We start from the raw sequence: 19,466 nt of genomic DNA, 5'->3' as shown, positions 1-19,466 counted from the left end.
AATCCTTAGCCAGGTTATGATGAAAAATAAATATATGTTTGGCCTGGGATAGTATAAAAATATCTACTTAAGTAAAAATAAATCTGTATATTTGTTACGCTTTCATTGCTGAATGGTGGATTAATACATACATACATACATATGGACTGAATGACCACGTTCAGATATTTGGCTTAATGATAGAATTGAGATTCCAATAATGACAGGTTGCTAGCCCATCGCCTAAAAAGAATCCCAAGTTTGTAAGCCTATCCCTTATGGTAGATAAATCTTAATGACATATCGCATGGATGTAGTAATTATGTACCTGAGATTAAATATAAGCGACATTTTTGTAGAAATTCCTACGAGATAGCCGCGGGAAAATGCGAATTTATATTATAATTTATTATTAAGTTACTAAGATCAGGATATCGACTAAGTCTAAGTTTAAACTTACCATCAACGTAAGGCACCCATGTGTAGAATCGTCCGCGAAATGGTCTTCGATCGTATACCGCGCATTGCTCTGCGCGGGAGTCCCGCGGCGGGCCGGGACACGGCTGAAAAGAGACAGTCAAAATATAATAGCAATATATAAAGCGATTTCTCTTCTTTTAATGTTTCAAGTATCACGCTGGTTTCCTGTGTTTCAAGTTGAAAAAAATTACATTTTGTCAATTAAACCAGATTTCCAGAAGGGAGAGTCGGTGGTTGAGCTGGTAGAGTATTTAACTTAAAAGAAACGCTTCGTTTCTAAATTGTACTGGTACATTCAGGCAACTGGATGGGAAACCAGGATTCAATGTATAATGTAACCCGTAAGGCTGCAAAAGTTACACGGGAGTCGCTTAGTGTAAAAACCTAACTTACCCAGAATCGTGTTTTGGCGCGGATCTCAAATTTCTGTCGCACTTTTCATAACAGTATTCTTCTTAGTCTAAAATACAAATAATTATATAAATCTAATAATCACCGCAGTATTGCACTCGTGGTACCGGCGCGCTAGGCCCGGACAATCGGGGTCTGGACCTCGCACCACGGCCACGTCCCGTTGCTGTCTCGCTCTCTCCGTACTTCTGGACAGCTTCCTTCTCCTTCTGCTGCGACGCAATCTGAAATGTGTGATTTTACAATGAGTAACCTTGAAAATTATTGAGAATACATACAATTATATGAGGAGTTTATCCCTTGTGGGGTAGAAAATACTCAATGGCAACATTCAATTGCCACTGCGAAAATCCATTACTGTTTCGCTTTTTATTATGAAAACGGCATCGTAGGTATAATGCTACAGGGGCTGGATGGCTGAGTTATGGAAGCAAGATTTTTAAACTTTGAAGGGCTTTGACGATAAGGCGACTGACAAACTAAAGACAATTTAAATGTAACGGAACCACACCCTTTGTGTTAAAAGTGTGATTACCCATCATATTCATGGCGTAAGACCAGGTTGCGGCCTTCGGAGAGAAACACAGGATCCACCTGTGACTGCGATCCTGAAGATAAGGATTTTTGGTGAGGTGTGAAGTGGAAGAAGTGATCCTATTCAGTTGCTTAGGTATGCAGATTTCTTATAGTATCTATTGGCTTAGACAAATTAAACCATTGACAATATTTTTTAACAACAGAAAGTGTCGCTTTTTAGGAAAAAGTGCCCCTGAATTTTTCCTTTTATAAGCTCAAATAAAGTTTAGTCCGAGCTTGAACAGCTTTGACCATTTAAAGTAGTAAATAAATTCTATGTTTACAGTTTAAACGTGCAAACACGACTGAGTATTTAAACATGTATTTGAACGAAAGTGGGTTTAACTCGTGGATGGAGCTATCCTAGATTCCCATATTTCCAAGTGTTTATCTCAGTAAACACTAATATATTACTATTAGTTTGAATCGGTCGTGCTTCGTTTCTCGCGTGGGAACGGTTATTTATTCAGAATTGGTTGAATTATACGGGAATTTGTATCACTAACACGGTGACTGAAACGTCACAGTTTCGATGGTCGAGCGGTTAAGTTGTCCGACTAACGTGCCGGTTCAAAAGTGCATAGAATTTCGTTTGCATTATACATCGACCATACCAATGACTATTATCGGATTTATTATTATTTCTTAGTTACATATACCTATGTATTTAATGTACCAAAGACAAAAACGATTTCTTTTTAAACCCTTAAATAATAAACATGGTCGCCTCGCTCTTAAAAATCTTCTCACATTTAAATATGCAAAACTTAAAATTGAAATGCACGTGAGCTTACCTATAAGCAGGTATTTACAAATTATAACCTAAGCGACGGCGCCGCTAAGAATAGCGTTTCAACGCACATTTAGTATTTGAAGTTTGTCACCGTGTACACTCAACCAAATGGTAATGACCTATAAAAATAATCGTAATAACATTTAGCTAACCTTTTTATTTCACTTTGCGAAATCCGAAATATAATTTCTTAAAGTTTCTATTATTCATGTTTTAGTTAATATATTAATCAATGAAGTTTTGTACTCACGCGCAACCTATTCAAATTAAGTAGCGTGGAAAATTGTTATCTATATTTAACATTAATTTAACATATTTGTTCTTTCATACATATGAAAGTTTCTTATTTATTTATTTAGATACTATTCCAGCAAAAGTAAAGTAATTTTATTCTATCTGAATATCCCAAATTTATGCGAATAAATTGAACGATAGCGATTAGGTTCTCCTCGAATAAAAAATATATGTTCACTAACATCGTACGTTCTAGTTGTGCAAGTTGTCAAGCATTATAATCAGGAAGTTCAGCTTATCATTTCGGCAAACTTATTCTGTTACAAAAAAGTTTTCTTCTTAGCTGTCCTTTTTTCAATATATAATGAAACCTCATTGTTTCAGTATTCATTAGTGCGGCGCTTTGTCGCCGCGGGGCGCCACCAGCGACTTTTGTTAGTCTCGTAATTAAAAATATACGATACACTATCAATGTCTATCTCTTTACAATAGCTAACTTATGATATAGATGCGTGATGATACACGTGTTTTATTGTTTACACGAGAGCAATCAAATGATTGGAATGTGTAAGGGTTTGGCTACATTGTGTGAAACTTTTTATTTTAATGATTATTTAAACAAAGACTATTTGATAATATTAACTGAATACTAAATAAAATTAAATAATAAATTTCAATCGATTTTTCCTATCCCTATTTTCTCTGTATGTATGTGTACGCTAATCTCGAAAAGTTGTAGACGGTTTTTTTTTGTTTGAAATGTAGGAAAGAGGGTTTTCTGAGGAAGGTTAATATCTATCAATGCTATCCATGCGAGGCCGGGGCAAGTGTTAAATTAAAAGCTCTAATGAATACAATTCAAGTAAAAGTTGCAGATAGCTATTATTTAATAACAAGGCAAAGAGTTTTTCATGATATCTATCTTGTCTTTTCTAAACTATTCTGGTTACAACAATATTCCATTGATTTACATGATACTGACTGATCTGATGATGATACTTCTGCATATAACTTTCATCCCATTACTAATCAACAAAGAGGAATATTTGGAAATAGTGACATAATCTATGATGTAATTTGCTTAGAACTAAAGAGAATTTCAGTTCAAAAGTGACGCATGCGCATGTAACTATTCGAGTAATCATAAAATTGTAGGAAACGCGCTTTGTTCCGCTAGTTAAATCGCTGTTAAAATAAATTGGAAAATCAATCTGTGGATAAATTATTAGAACCAATGTCACAAATCAATTTTCACATCTTTTTCACTAATGAGGATGACATGAGTCTACATACACATAGGCTATATTGTGCTTTTTCAGTATCATAATGCAGTGAAACACACACATAGAAAATTTGTAGCTGCTATTATGTATTTTTATAAAGTTGTTCTATTTATTTCCGCAATTATCCAATGTTCGAAAGAAAATTATAAAATAACGGTGTAGCTTCAGTTCAGCAAAATAAATTATTTTAAACTTTAGCAGTTAACAAGCTTTTCACTTTCTATTCGTATTAACGATACACGATGAGTTTGCAATAAAAATCGGTTCACACAAATGAGAACTCGATTATCGTGTAAACAATGCGATAACGATCGAGACGAGGCGTGATTAGCGAAAGGGCTTGCGTCACTCAGAAAGCTTGTCAAAATCATTTCTTCGATTTTTTATGTTGTTTGCTGAGATTGTAACTGTTATACGTACCGTCGTCACGAAAATTGATAATGGTTTTGGAAATGACTGTAAGTATTATAAATGTTGGTAAGCTTTAACCTAAACATGGGGTTATTTTTAAAATAAAAAAAATTAGGTATATAGTTACAAAGCTAGATTTATTCTTATCAACATGCTTAGTTGCTTACATAATATAGGCAGATACTACAAAAAGATGTAGTTGGAAGTTACTTGCCACGATTCTTACATTCTTTCTGCCTTTCATCTTCATCCAAAACTCTCTTCATTCTTGACCTGACCCATCGCTAGGACATACGGCCTACCCCTTTCTTGGTTCATATTAATCATTAGTAGCTATCTATGCATAGAAATATTTCTTCATCTGACTGTACACAGCTGTACGTACGGCATGCATACAAACCCTAATGTGGGAATCCATGTTCAGTTCAACAATGTCTGTACCTTGCAATGGTTCAATATTACCTTAATTTGGATTGTCGTGTTTGCCACAAAATCGTAGAGGTCAACTTTGTTCGAACTTTGACTTGGACTTGGACTTTGGTCGAGTTTTAAAATCCATTCAACTTGAAGTTCCTGTGATATGGTGTGATTTGGACAAAATTTAATCTTTTTAGATTTTATTACTGTTTGAAATATTGAAAAAAAAGGTTTTTTTAAATGATTTAAATCTGTAGATATTATCCGTGCGAAACCGGGGCGGATCGCTAGTGTTTAATTTCATTTTAAAATTGGTAGGTACTCCAAACTGGAAAGAGGCGTAAGTGATGAGTCATACGAGTAGACCTACGTTTCCCTTTTCCTTTGTTGTAAAAATACCTAAAAAATATCCTACGAGTGCTCCAATGAACTCTTGACCGCTTAATTAAGCCTGACCAAAATTATTTCAAACAATTTTTGAAATTAACTAAGCTAATTTTAACATTTTTTATTTTTATTTCAACTGCCAGTTCATTGATGTGAAAGTTTTAAGATTACTCGACTCTATGGTGAAGTCCATGAAATACTCGTGTCCAATCGAATCTGTCAAAACCACATCTCACTCGACATTTTTACTTTGATTTCGATTTTCGCCGCGTTGATTGTTTGATGTGTGTATAACATGCTGTCATTTATATGTTTATTTATACGTTAATATAAAAATAATAATTTGAATTCCTTTTTTGGTGTCTTTTTCTACTTTCTCCAAAGTAATTAAACACGTTCCATGTGATTGTCAAAACTTAAGAATACGATGCCTCAATCTTTTTCCATAGAAATTGTAATAGGGAATTAGAACATTCATCTTACACAAGATTCTATGTTGGCCTTTTAACTAAGAAAACCATAGTGTATGTAAACTGTTTCTCTTCTCGCGCAGATTGTAGAGATCAATAAAGGAGATGGCTGTCAATTGGTATTTAAATCTGAATTATTAAGTTCAAAGAAAAGAATGATACCAGTTTATAATTTAAGCGACATATTTTCATTTTGAGCAAAACTTAACACAAAAAATTAAATTACTTTTGCAGTAACCGACAAAGATGTTACAGCCCTCGTTCTTACAGAATTTCGCGTATTCCATGAGTGGAATATTATCGTCCTGTTATTCGATTGTGCAATTTATCACGAGTCTCGATTCCTGTGTCGGCACGATCTCGAGTGATTGCTAGAGATGCATTATTGTAGGAATCACAAATAAAGAAACAATCAAATCAATTGTTTCTTAGAATGTCAATAATTTTCTTTATTGCAGCAAAGAAGACATTTCAAATTTTTTAGTCTTAGAATTAAACAGTCTCCCGTATTCTTTTTTTTTTGATTGGATTTCCTGAATTTTGTAAATAAAGTTAAGTTTTCGGTTAAATAAAATACTCATATTACACTGGTCCTAAAGATCATATTATTTTAACTTAATTACGAATACGAGAAGCGCTTGATTACCGCTAGGTAAATTATTACCCATATACTCGTACTATACAAAACATGGCACATCAAATCATGCTTCTTTCCCGGAGGTGAGAGGTAGTAACTAAATTTTTCCACAAAAATTAGTAAGATATCCATTTCTATGTTTCTCTTTAATTATTCCGATTCATATATTATTCTGATTTATATAGTAATACCATATTAATGAATAAATATATGTATATTACAAAAAAATAAAATTACTTATAGGAACTTTGAACCTAGTAGAAATATTGATCATAATGAAGTTTAGGCCAAAGCCTCATTGTACATTCGTATCAAAAATATCTGAACAAATTATATCACAATGGTAGTGTGGATACCCTCCGCGGTGGGCAGATTCCTTTATCGATTGCCGTATCATTAGATATCATTGTGATCTATGATCAATGGTGGCGACTGGCCGGATCGTAGGGCTGCCCCAACTTTCCAAATGGATAAATTTCTTATATTAATTGAGTTTAACTTAATAAAATAATTGAAAAATATTACATTTAATGAAATAATTAATTATTTAAAATTTAATTGAAGAAAATTATTTACTCAATAAAAATAAATTTATATTTCTTTTTCAGGTTTAGGTTTAGATATTTATGATGAATTTTATTTATCTATATTTGTTTAGGTTATCATAGTGGTAATTTGCAAATTATTTAATAAAAAGCAATGCAATAAAAAGGAATTTTTATGAAAATAAATAATGACTTTTAGTACTTCAGATAGGTACAGGTTCCAATTTACAACTAAGATTTTTTAAATAAATTGGTATTCTTAATACAATCATTAAAAAATGCCTTCATATTTTACAAAAAGTTCTTTTTCACCTTCGTTGTTGAATATAAGTGAAATCTATCGCTAATATTAATTTTTTTGTGAGCGTGTCTTTAATTACAATTTGACACAACCCTCCCTAATGCATGGAAATGTAATCTGACATATTTATTTCCTAAACAAAAAAGTTAAGAATATCTATATCTTAATAGGCTTGTTTCCTTATCTTTACAGTGCGTACCGCCATAATAATGAAATAATTAAGACGGAGTATGAGAACAAAAGGAAAAAATAAAGTTGAACACTCATTTATCTTCTTCACTGCTTCCCTTGTTTGTTTTCGACATGAATTTGGTTTTAAATAATGGAGAATCTGGAATGGTAAGTGCCTCATTTTAATTTTATCTAACTTGACACGCTGTTTGTTAGTGTTATGGATTTTGTAATGGGGACACCATTATTTTTTTGATTCTTTTATTTCTATCAAATTATCTTTAATATTTCTATACAAAACAACGCGAACAGCTCCACGGCAAACGATAATACATACTGATTTTCAATAAGTAACTAGACATTAAATTGAACATTTACATTTTCAAAGCTATGTTTTTCTTCCTTTAAATCATCCTAGGATTTAAGACATATATTTAGATACCAGTTGACTTGAAAGCAAGTAAAAATGCATATGTGATAGCAACTTAAAAAAGAAGATTCAAATATGGTGAAATATACTTAGACTCCAATAAATTGGACATTTACATTTTCCAAGTGCCGTGTGGTTCCCGGCACCAATTCAAAAAAGAATAGGACCACTCCATCTCTTTCCCATGGATGTCGTAAAAGGCGACTAAGGGATAGGCTTACAAACTTGAGATTCTTTTTTTAGGCGATAGGCTAGCAACTTGTCACTATTCGAATCTCAATTCTATCTTAAAGCCAAATAGCTGAACGTGGCCTATCAGTCCGCTCAGGACTGTTGGCTCTGTCTACCCCGCAAGGGATATAGACGTGATTATATGTATGTATGTATGTACATTTTCCAAGCTATGTTTTTCTTGACCTCCTTTAAATCATCCTAGTACGAGTATTTAACAAATATATTAAGATACCCGTTGTCTTGAAAGTAAGCAACAATGCGTATGAGATAGCAACTTCAAAAAAAAAAGATTCATATCTGATGAAATACTTAGACTCTAAGTTAAGTAACATACTTTTATTGAGAAGTATGTTAACTTCTTTAATACAAGTATGTTATTGTTTAACACTATAGGAAGTAATATTTATTATCATTTGATACTTATACTTAGTACCTACTCATACTGAATACATAAATATGCGAGCGTGCGTCCGTTCATTTGTTACTGTGCGTGCCACATTTCAATTAGGATTCCAATGTCTATTTTTAACGATTAATTACTTTAAATTTAACAACACTTTTCAGGGATTTGATCATTTAGGGCTGCAGAGTAAATGATTATAATTGTACATACATACATATGATCACGTCTTTATCCCTTACGGGGTAGACAGAGCCAACAGTCTTGAAAAGACTGACAGGCCACGTTCGGCTGTTTGGCTTAATGATAGAATTGATATTCAAATAGTGACGCGTTGCTAGCCCATCGTCTAAAAGAAGAATCCCAAGTTTCTAAGCCTATCCCTTAGTCGCCTTTTACGACATCCATGGGTACGAGACGGAGTGGTCCTATTCTTTTTTTTATTGGTGACGGGAACCACACGGCATTATAATTGTGTTGAATTATACTACACTCTACATTGAAGGTGCCGTGTTTATATTAAGTAAGTTATTATTGTGCCGTGTGGTTCCCGGCACCAATGAAAAAATAATAGGACCACTCCATCTCTTTCCCATGGATGTCGTAAAAGGCGACTAAGGCATAGGCTTACAAAATTGGGATTCTTTTTTTAGGCGATGGGCTAGCAACCTGTCACTATTTGAATCTCAATTCTATCATAAAGCCAAATAGCTGAACGTGGCCATTCAGTCTTTTCAAGACTGTTGGCACTGTCTACCCCGCAAGGGATATAGACGTGACAATATGTATGTATGTATTATTCTTACCTAGTAGGGTCTCTGGGCAGACACTGTCGTTCCTGGACTGCCACTCCTCCGCCACAGGACCGCGAGCAGGGGCTCCAAGTGCCCCACGCACTCCACGCGAATGTCGTATCTTTTGTTCGAAGCGCTAGCGTCGTTTGCGGCATCTGTAGGTACATACAATACGTTTATTAGTTTTAATTTTGTTTTATATGTGTTGATTATTTATATTTAAGTGTATTTTGTTATCGTAGAATTTAAAAAGTATTTCTTGATTTTTTTCAGTTTGGCGGATCTCCGCCTATCTAGATTTTTACTTACCTACTTAATAGCAGCCTATGATACTTATGAAAATTAAGTGTATCTCCATTTTACTTTAATCGAAATCAATCTAGAATTTTTAAAGTTCGTGTATAAATTAGTCATTTTACGAAATAAATTCAAAGTATAAATATAGGTAATTATTGAATGATTTCTATGTAAAAAGAAATTTCTAAAACTACGATAAAGGAATACGCGATGCCGTTTTTATCGCGCGAAAAACTATTGCTGCCTCGTTTCATGTCATACTAAAAAGCGAAACAGCCATAGGGGGCTGGTACTGTATTTTTTTCTAGAGAAGAAATAAATGTAGTTATACTCACCGGTCGCCCCACTTCGGTGCTGGTTAGTTGTGAGTCTGTCTTTGTGTACTGTAGGCATACAACAAGGAATCTGCAACAAACACTAAGTTTAGCCCCCGATTCCTTTGGTAAACATCTCGATATAGTGATTTACGATATTATTTGGTCTGGTTAAAGCTCTTATCGTAAAATTAATGGAGAATATATATTGAATTCTAAATGTATTAATCATTTTGGTTCTGGCTGCAGCTCTACACGCGTTTAAATAAATTTCATTCAAAATTTTATTAAAATCAGACCTTTATTTACAGATCTTTGTATTAAAGCGTAAATAAATTTTTATTTTCCTTGTTTAACCATTAGACTTGGTCGCTTTTTGGTAGTATATAAAGGTTATTTTAATACCTTACCAAAGTATTATCCAAAAAATATTTTTATATACATATATAAGAGTACTTAGAACAGAAAAAATATTTAATTTATTTGCTTTTGCTTTCAATAGTTACATAATAACTCTGACGACGTCCAGTATTAGTTGATCACACTCAATAAAGAAGGAAATATAAGAAGAAATAAACAAGAACTACAATATGCCATATATTAAGTGAAAGCTGGCGAATCTTACAAGGAAATGACATCACAAGCCCAAGCAGAACAACAAGCGTTCAATAATTCACATCGGCCACATGCTCATTATAATTAAACGTGGTGTCAAATACTATTGTATAATTAGTATTTCCGTCACAAGAACTTGTTGTATGAAGCCGATGAGATTGCTTTGAATACCAAATAGTTGATAAAATCTAATGTTTGTTATTATGAAATGTTAAACTACTGAGCATGTGTGACTCATTGTAGTAAGTCGTAGTAGCAAATTGTAATTTGATACATCAAAGGAACGTTGTTCTTTACATGATGATCTGATTTAGCTATGACGATTTTAAAACGATTGCATTTGCAATTTTTCTAGGTTTTCATCATTTCGGTTAACCTTGAAGAGAGAGATAAGAATTAGGGAAGATAAGCATTTGTCTAATTTTTAGGATAAACCTTCTGTTCACATGTAATTCAAAATGTGGCCTATTTGCATTCAAAATACAGCAACGCTATTTTCAAGTTTGAAAGTATTTATAGCAAACAAATAGTTGTTCTTTTTTTAAATAATTTAAGGAATAAAGAGTTGAAAATAAACATAGCAACATTTAAAATTTTATGGAAACTTCCTGTTAGAGTAATACATACGTTGTTTATATTTTATTTATTTAAATATTGTAACTAACAATAAGTATAGACATAAACTAAAAAGTTATTAAAATAAACAAATAAAATATTAGAACCTTATCTAAATACATCTTCAACACGGGTAGCAATGACCATAGCTTAAAACTAGATACCTACATAAAACACGCCTCTTTCCCAGACGGGTAGGCCAAGACTACATCTTTTCACTTGCCGAGATCTCTATATTCCTTAAGATTAAAGAAATACCTACAACTACATTACGCATAAAAATTCTTTTTGAATCATTAAATTGTTATCTCCTTGTGTTTGAATATTTCAAATGGCGGTGCACTTCCGCGTTGCATTCGCACAGTTGCATCTGCGCAGATTGTTTGAGAGATAAGATAGCGGGATTTACATATAGTTCTATTAATATATTACTAATTGTGCCTATTGTAACGTTTGTTACAAACGGTTTAGACTTTATCTCAATTTATACTTTTGAGTGTTGTATTTAAAATAGTCAAATAATGTGGATTCTAACTCTTTGAATCTCAGTGAATATTTTTTGAGCTATTTTAATTTGGTAGATAAAAGATAATTGTGTGATATTGGATATACCTATGCCGAAACTTTCAACTTTTCTTTTTATATCCACAACTTCTTCCTGCCCTTAAATCCTGAGACTGTTCCTTATCTTTAAGATCTTCATTTTTTAGAAATTACGTCTCTCAAGTGTCGATTAACCTGTCACTCTCTTGATAAGAATAAAAAGCATGTCCGTTGCAACTTAAGTAGTATTTTGCCCTTTTTACTTTAATTCCAAGAATACACATATGTAAAAATCCAAATTTTGCTAAAATTTTTTCAGCACTAAATAGCTGAATTAGGCCACGAGTCACCAAGGAGTGTTCAAAAAGTCATGGTTGGTCGCTCTCTTGCGTCATCGTATTGGTGATCTGACTATAAATCAATGGGAACAGAAATGAGATCACTGGTCCAAATATATGCTTTGGAAGAATTGCCTAATTGGGTAACGTCAACAAATGAAGTTTTAGAAATGGTGTGATCTGTATTATCGATTACCTTGTCTAAAACTTCGCGAGTGAAAGGATAAACTTGCTTGTTTTTTGCAAATGAAATTTTACGAGCAGTTAAAACATTGAATTAATTTTCAACAATCTATTTCCAATACATCAAATTGATTGCGGGTTTTCGATGTAGAAGTCTTGAGTACATTAGTTGCCTGCTAAAACAGTCACAGGAAGATATATGTATATGAATTTATGTTATTTCTCGACCAAGTAAGAGTACCTAAGCATTTTCTAAAAATTACCTTCATAAATCCTTCATATTATTCTGATTCTCTTCTGCACTTATATTTTTATTGTGTTATGGCACAAATATGTGTGGTATTCAGTTGCAAACAGTATTCATTTGTAAATTCAATGCAGTTATTTCGGGATGGTTCCGTTTCGGGATCAGACTAAAGGCAACATTATTAGGGTGTAAAGGGAAATGTGGTTCATTTCATGTTAATCTTCCTTGTGTAAACTGATTATTTCTGTTTGTGTTTCTGATTTGCGGTGAGCCATATTTTTTTATAACCTGTATTGGCGATGGTATTAATCATTTTTTTTATTATTGCATTGCAAACTTTATCCAACTTTTTCTTTAATTATAGTCAACTATTACTTGAGCTCTATGCATTCCATAACGGAAACCAAAATTTTAAGCAAAGAGCGAAAATTAAATTTTATGATTAAAAATAATATATTGTTTTATGAGGCCTTTATGAGGAAAAGATAAAATACAATAAAAATTCTTCTGATTTAAATACATTAGGAATAATAAGGAAACCTGCATTTTCATTCATCTGGATGTATAACCACGTTCCGATATGAGTAAGAATCTACAGCAAAGGTTGCAGTGATCAGACGGAAGTCCTTTCGTATAAAAACGTGACTTACCTAATCCAAGGTCTTAATAAATTGAATACCCCGGGCTCCTCCTCAGAGACATGAGGATGTAATCAAGACTACTGTCGGGAAAAAAAAGTAGAATAGGAAAATAAAAAAAAAACAGCAAAATAGGACAACAAAATTCGCAAGTACCACTCAATAATGAAATAAAGATGATAAAACAAAATGCAATGAAAAACACATGGCTACATATTTTTATGCGCATTGATATAAAGATGAAATTGATGGAATCCATACGTTTAAAGATACAAGGACAGGTTCAAGTTTGAATCATCTAGTTCAAAGGTAAATGAACGGAGGTGGCGCCAGTTTGATGAGCGATAAATGAGTTTGAAGGTGAATATCCACGTGCTTTGGGTAAAATTTTGGCAATTTAAGAAAAAAAAATATGCACTTTAGTTTTAGGCGAAATTCAAGTACTCAATACTTACTTACAATGATCAAAATAATAAATAGTGACCTGGCCGGGGATTAAACTTGGGACCTTTTGATTTATTGATTCATGGAGTCCTACCTGACAATCCTTAAATTTCAAACAAAGTATAAGTACTTTATTTTAAATTTACTTCTTAGAAGCATAGTTTTTTAGTCTATAAAACCGAATTATTATTCAGATGTCGTTTTCGATAGCTCCGTTGTAGAATAAAAAATAGTTCACTACCAATATTTATAACTATGAATCATTACGTAATATCTTACGTGACTATTTTGTAGATAATTCAAGAACACAAGTATTTTTTCTTTGTAATAATTTGACCATCCATAATAAGTTTTTGACACAAGTATAATATGTGATCAGTGATCAATAATTTTGTATTAAATACTTAGTTGCTTTTGCACACGCTTCTGCCTGCCCGCATGTAAAGTACTATGTCCTCCAATTGTATGCAAAATTTCATTTTTATACCAAGGTAATTTAGAATTTAACTCGGTAGTAGATCAAACAAACATGCGTCATGCTTTATGAACTGAGATTTGAAAATAACGGCAAATTTTGTGTTTAATGCAAACATTGTTTATGCAGTTGACGTTTACGAGGATTTTTTTTTGTAATTTTTACAAAAGAAAGAATAATTTACGATACTTTTGAACCTAGACTAAGCTGTTCAATTATAGTTTTCTAGAAAATATTTAGATCTAGGTAATAGCTCAATGTGGGTGCAGGCCATTAATTATTTTTACACCAATGTTTACATCAGTTAACATTAGTTTGCACCTGAAAAATCTGAAGCATAAATCAGAATCTCAATATTAAACCATGTTGTGGTTTTCGACACTTTGCAGGACTACTGCATATTTTCAGTAAATGTCGTAAGAAACGACTATGGGATTAATTGATAGACAAGGTTTCTATTGTTAACAGGAGTTACACTTATACAGTGATAATAGCAGGAGTCAGACGGGAGTTGCTTCTGTACGCAAGCTCCACTGGGGAACACATGATATAATCGATAAAATAATTTCTTATTAAAAAAAATATCAAATTACATGTACTTAATTTAATAATTAACAATAAAGATACAACAAAGATATCATCATTTACAAAACCAGATGCTAAGTCTTATCATACACGATCACAACTAGTAATTTGTTTACTACACGTATTAATTAAATAATAAAGGCAGTCAACCATGAATGGACCAGAATTTATGAGTAAAAAATGCTAATTAGAGGTCTTCTGAGCCCAGGAATTAAGAACGGCTAGACATGCATTTATTATTATCATGTCTGCCTTTATGAAAATGCGTGTTTTAGAGAATCGTACGTATGTGTGATTGCTGTCATTAAGAACTAGTTTTAAACAGAATCAATTGTTATGAAGAGAAGGCTTTTTACTAGGGTGTTCTTTAACTTTAAATACAGCCTTTTATTAATTGAAACTATGAACAGTTAAAAAAACAGCTTTACCCACCCAATCGTCAGCAGTCAATTATAAATGTTTACAAAGCAGATAACAGCCCTTTGTGTGAAAGGCCATAAAAATAATTGGCGGTAATTCGTCTCAATCGGTAGTAAAAGTGGGGCGATGTGGGTTTGAAGTAAATCATTACACGGCCACTGGTTACACGGGACATCTGGTTTGCATACTAAATGGAGATTGGTGTGATCGTATTAATTTAGGGCCAAGGCATAATGTTTGTAAATAATGCTGTGAAGATTTGTAATTTATTTTAATACGATAAACTAATTAAAGTAATATTAGAAACTAGCTGACCCGCGCAACTTCGTTTGCGTGTATCCCGCTACTTTGGAAGGGTAAATCCGATGGTATCAGGGGGATTCGGGGAATCAATACATCTTCTCCGGTACCACATCCTGTGAGTATTGTGCACTCTATTAAGAATGTTTTCAGTGATTTTACCAGCAAACGCGTGCCATTGCAAAGTTTTGGTGGATTCAGGTTTCTTAATAAAAGAACAGGACAACCTACGTTTACTTATTTTGATAAGGATATATGTATTATTGGTTATATCACCAGTTAAACATCACCCAACGAATTAAATGTTTTTTTAATACAGAAAAGTAGTTTTTGTGACTTAAATAAAAAAGCTGGATATATGTCATCGCGGACTTTTTTGTAGAACTAATAAAGACCAATGTTTTTGCTATACATTGTTCTTACTTGTATCCAACGGTATAAGCGCCGCACGCACAAATGCAATCTTCAATTAGATTTTTTTTCTGACTTCTTGGACATAAATCGCTATAACTCAGCTAATATAGTTTCAATGTATTTCAATTATATATAAAAACCTGTCGGAGAAAATACTCTTTCTATTAGTGAAAACCGCATCAAAATCCGTTGCGTAGTTTTAAAGTTTTATGCATACGAAGGGACTACAGACAAAATGGGCGACTTTGTTTTATACTATGTAGTGATGATGATGATGATACGAAAGTGAGTTTATTTGTTTGTTTGTTACCTCTTCACGTATTATTTACTGAGTAAATCTTCTTGAAATGTAACGTATATTAATTTTACATCTCGGAAAAGGACATAGGGCACCTTTCATCCTGATAAAAACAAAAGCGCCAGTGCGATTTGCAAAACCTGTATCCTTTTGTAGGTGGCGCTAAAATTGTAGCTTTTGCCGTAGGTGACGTTTAAGTCGTTGTTTTTAGTAGCAGGTGATAATTTCGACGCATTTTTGTTAGATGGTATGGATGGATGGCAGTTGTGAATAATTAATTAACTTTTGGTATGAATTTAGCTACAGTAATTAAACGCATATAACATGTCTTTATTTGGTTTATTCAGGATAGGGTGACAACAGCCCCGATTTTTTTTTCCAAAACGCTTAACCAAAACTTTACACAAAATTATAAATAGTACTAACGTACGGTATATAAAGTTTTTCAGGTTTAAAATCAAGTTTGGAAATCATGGCGTGCGTCAAGACCTACGTTCCCAATATGTTATGGTCCAGCACCAAACACCTTCGTGACGCAATCCACTGTGATGTCATACCAATACCGCGAAAACCACTCCCAGGATAATAGCTGGAATCCGAACAACCATTGTCTTACTAATTGCACCAATTATAATGCGCAATTCTGATCCAGAGTCATGTTTCGATAGACAATCGATTAATTTTAATCGATTCGATGCCGTTTAGATTGCGTGGAAATTAATTCAGGTGATGCGATTGAATCGTTATGACTGGAGCAGCAATAATTCAATTGAATTTTGTCACATTTGAGTATAATTTTCCTTCAAAATTATGAATTCCTAGTAATAAATAACCCATTAGTTATTAGTCCCGATTCCGGTAGGTATATTTAAATATCAAAAAAGTCGTTCTTTAATAATCTTATGTTAATTATTAAAAAGCTTATGTTAATAAAATAAAATCCCCGCCCATCCCACTTGTTCTATAATATTTTTTACCAATTTCTTAGTTTTGTAAATTTCTGTACAGTATATAAAAGTTTGATCTCCTTAAATTCCTAGTCCGTGTATCTCGTCCTATTATGAACCAGACCCTGTTAATTGCTAGTCAGGTCTAACACACCGTTACTTAGGATAGACACGGTGATTTTAAACTATACTTTTCAAAATATAACGGAACGTAGAAACTCATCTTCTTTGTTTAGTTCACAAATTAAAAATAAATTGGTGAACACTGATAATAAACGTACCTGGCAAAAGTCAGGTCCTCCAAACGGATGAGTTTGCATGAAGAGAGTTATGAATGTGGTTGAAGCGAAAGAATTATGCAGGGATCATGTCAAGTGGAAAGATGTACTTAGTCTGTGTTCTCCTCCGGGGAAAAGGCATGATTGCGAAGAACAACCCGAGTTTATGCTAGCTGTTTAATAACAATTAACAAAAGTTAATAATCGAAAATGAATTAATACTTGGATACTTCGAATCTTCTTTACGACAAACAGCTAGTGGTTACCTGTTACTATTTGAATCTCAATTCGATCATTGAGTTATACAGCTGAACGTAGTATATTTTATGCCTGTAGGTATAGATGTCTCATAAAAGTGTACTTTTACCAAAATCTTTAGTTAAAGGTTTAAATTGTACAAAACCACGTTTAAAACACTGTATGTAGTTCAGAATACTAGGTCAGTTGAGCTGTTAAGCGCGTGCCTCGGAATGAAGATGTGAAATATAGCAAGGTAATTAAGATAAATGAAATTTATGATTTAATAGCTCTGAGTTGCTTGTTTGATATGTTTCAAGTTTATTGGAACGTCGGATTTTCGTTAGATAAACTTTGTTGGTAGACGCGAGTCATATTCTATTTTTATTTCATAAGGTATATCCTTCCTTGACGATTAACTATCTTGACAAAATCGGGTACGTTATGTTCAGAAGAGTACCCGGAACTGACGAGCTAATGTGAAATAAATATGCGGGATACTGTTATATGGAAAAATTATGTTGTACTCCTCCGGGAGAGAGGAGTGATTTTATATATCTTCTTCTTCTTTTTTTCCTTTGACTCATTATATTTATTATATATGACTCATTATTATATATTTTTGTCCTCATAAAAGCTCTGTACTGTATCTTTTTTTAAGGTAAAATAAATCTCTCCATAATAGTCTTATAATTCGAAATCGAATAAATAATAAGTGTTTTGGTATCTTGGCTCACCAACTTGGCTATTTCATATTACACGAACATAGGTATCTACATAAAAACAAAATGAATAAATAGTCATGCAAGTGCCGTTGCAACTGCATCGTATGCAATTATTGTCATCGATAAATGCATAGAATTCTAATCTTCTATCAATTCTACAGCTATGAGCATGCTATCAGGTGGCGCCTAGACTACGTTTATTGAATTCAAATAGTTAATTCAGGAAATAGTAAGGTATAGTGCACAATAAAGACACCAATAAAGATCTGAACATTGAGTTGCCTTGTAAGATCATACATAATCATCGGAGATAAACTCCCAGATTTTTTAGTCTTGAATTTGCCGGAATAGGCGGATAAATATAAAAAGGATACCACTTGCGTATAGTAAATACATCGCAGATATTTGTGGTCCATTGTACTGTACCCTTACACCAGCCTAAACTTTAAATATTAAAAACTATTTTGCTAAACGACTAAAAAAAAATTACCATTAGACAAAGCATGTTCCTGATACCTGGCCGTATTTTTAGAGGTCTTGTTTAGTTATTGTTGTTTCTACAAATTAATTTCATTTTAATTGTTATTAGTATAAATACTCCCTTACAATAATTCAAGCTGTCAACTGCATAGTTGACACCTTTTTAAGATATTAATTTATTACTATCGGCGATTTAAACGCAATTGGCGCGTGCCGCGGTCTATAAGCGTATGCGCAGTGCCTATGAATTGTCGTGTCGTGTCGCTTTCTTTTCCGTGCACTAGTTTCAGTCCCTTATTTTCTTAGTAGGCTAAACTGCAGTCAACTTAACTACATTGTATAAAACAAAGTGCTTTTAGACTGTGTCTGTTTCTAAGCTTCCTTTCTTTATAACCACGCAATCGATTTAGATTTTTTTATTTAGACCGAGTTATTATCCACGTTAAATACGTGTATTTTTTTAATATTTTATATATGTATATTCATATCCTTCCTAGTAGATCGCGGGCAGCTCCTCAGCATTTTCCATCGAGTGATTGGTAATAAAGTGTAACCCTGATTGATTTAAGTAATACTATTAGAATACATGGCTTGACATAGAATATCCAGTAGCCAGTTGCATAATTCTCCAATACATTTTAATTAGTTTTACAACATTCCTACAGTCAATTATTGGTTGATGGTCTACAAACTTGATACTAAATTTGCAGTAAAATATGAGAGTAGGCCATCAGAATATGAATGAAACCATATAAACTCGTTTCAGGAGCTCAGAAATTTTTGAGAACATTAAGAGAGAAAATTTAATAGAAAGGGGTATAAACTACAATAAACGAGATTTGCGTGGACAGGGCTGCAGTCATGTGTACCTAATCTGTATTAGGTAACTGTTTACCTACAAAAAAATGATCTCCCAAGTTCATACAATCCAACACCATAGATCGGGCAAGTTTCTATTCAGACAATTGTACATCTTTCTATATTTGTCAAGTTTGTTTGTGTCTCAATGTAAAGTATGAGGTCAGCTAATTGTTTTATAACCAGCAGCAGGCCTCAAAGCGCCGATAGACACCGAAAAGTGATTTGGCGAAATTTACGACTTGCGCCTATTTAGCTCAAC

General features: G+C 33.1%; 1 protein-coding gene across 1 annotated transcript in view; it reads right to left on the bottom strand.

The window, feature by feature from the left end:
* Positions 1–19,466, bottom strand: part of LOC106132698 (thrombospondin type-1 domain-containing protein 4) — a 97,679-nt gene that overhangs the window by 44,867 nt on the left and 33,346 nt on the right. The window contains exons 3-6 of the mRNA XM_013332196.2: positions 9,586–9,655; positions 8,966–9,108; positions 956–1,094; positions 440–542 (exon numbers count right to left, since the gene is read on the bottom strand). Coding sequence (XP_013187650.2) covers positions 440–542; positions 956–1,094; positions 8,966–9,108; positions 9,586–9,655 — 455 coding nt within the window. The remainder of the gene's footprint in view (positions 1–439; positions 543–955; positions 1,095–8,965; positions 9,109–9,585; positions 9,656–19,466) is intronic.

Source organism: Amyelois transitella, chromosome 19 (genome assembly GCF_032362555.1).
Source record: "Amyelois transitella isolate CPQ chromosome 19, ilAmyTran1.1, whole genome shotgun sequence".
Lineage (NCBI taxonomy): Eukaryota > Metazoa > Arthropoda > Insecta > Lepidoptera > Pyralidae > Amyelois > Amyelois transitella.
The sequence above is the reverse complement of the archived record's forward strand: the minus strand, read 5'-3'. Positions and strand labels throughout refer to the sequence as shown.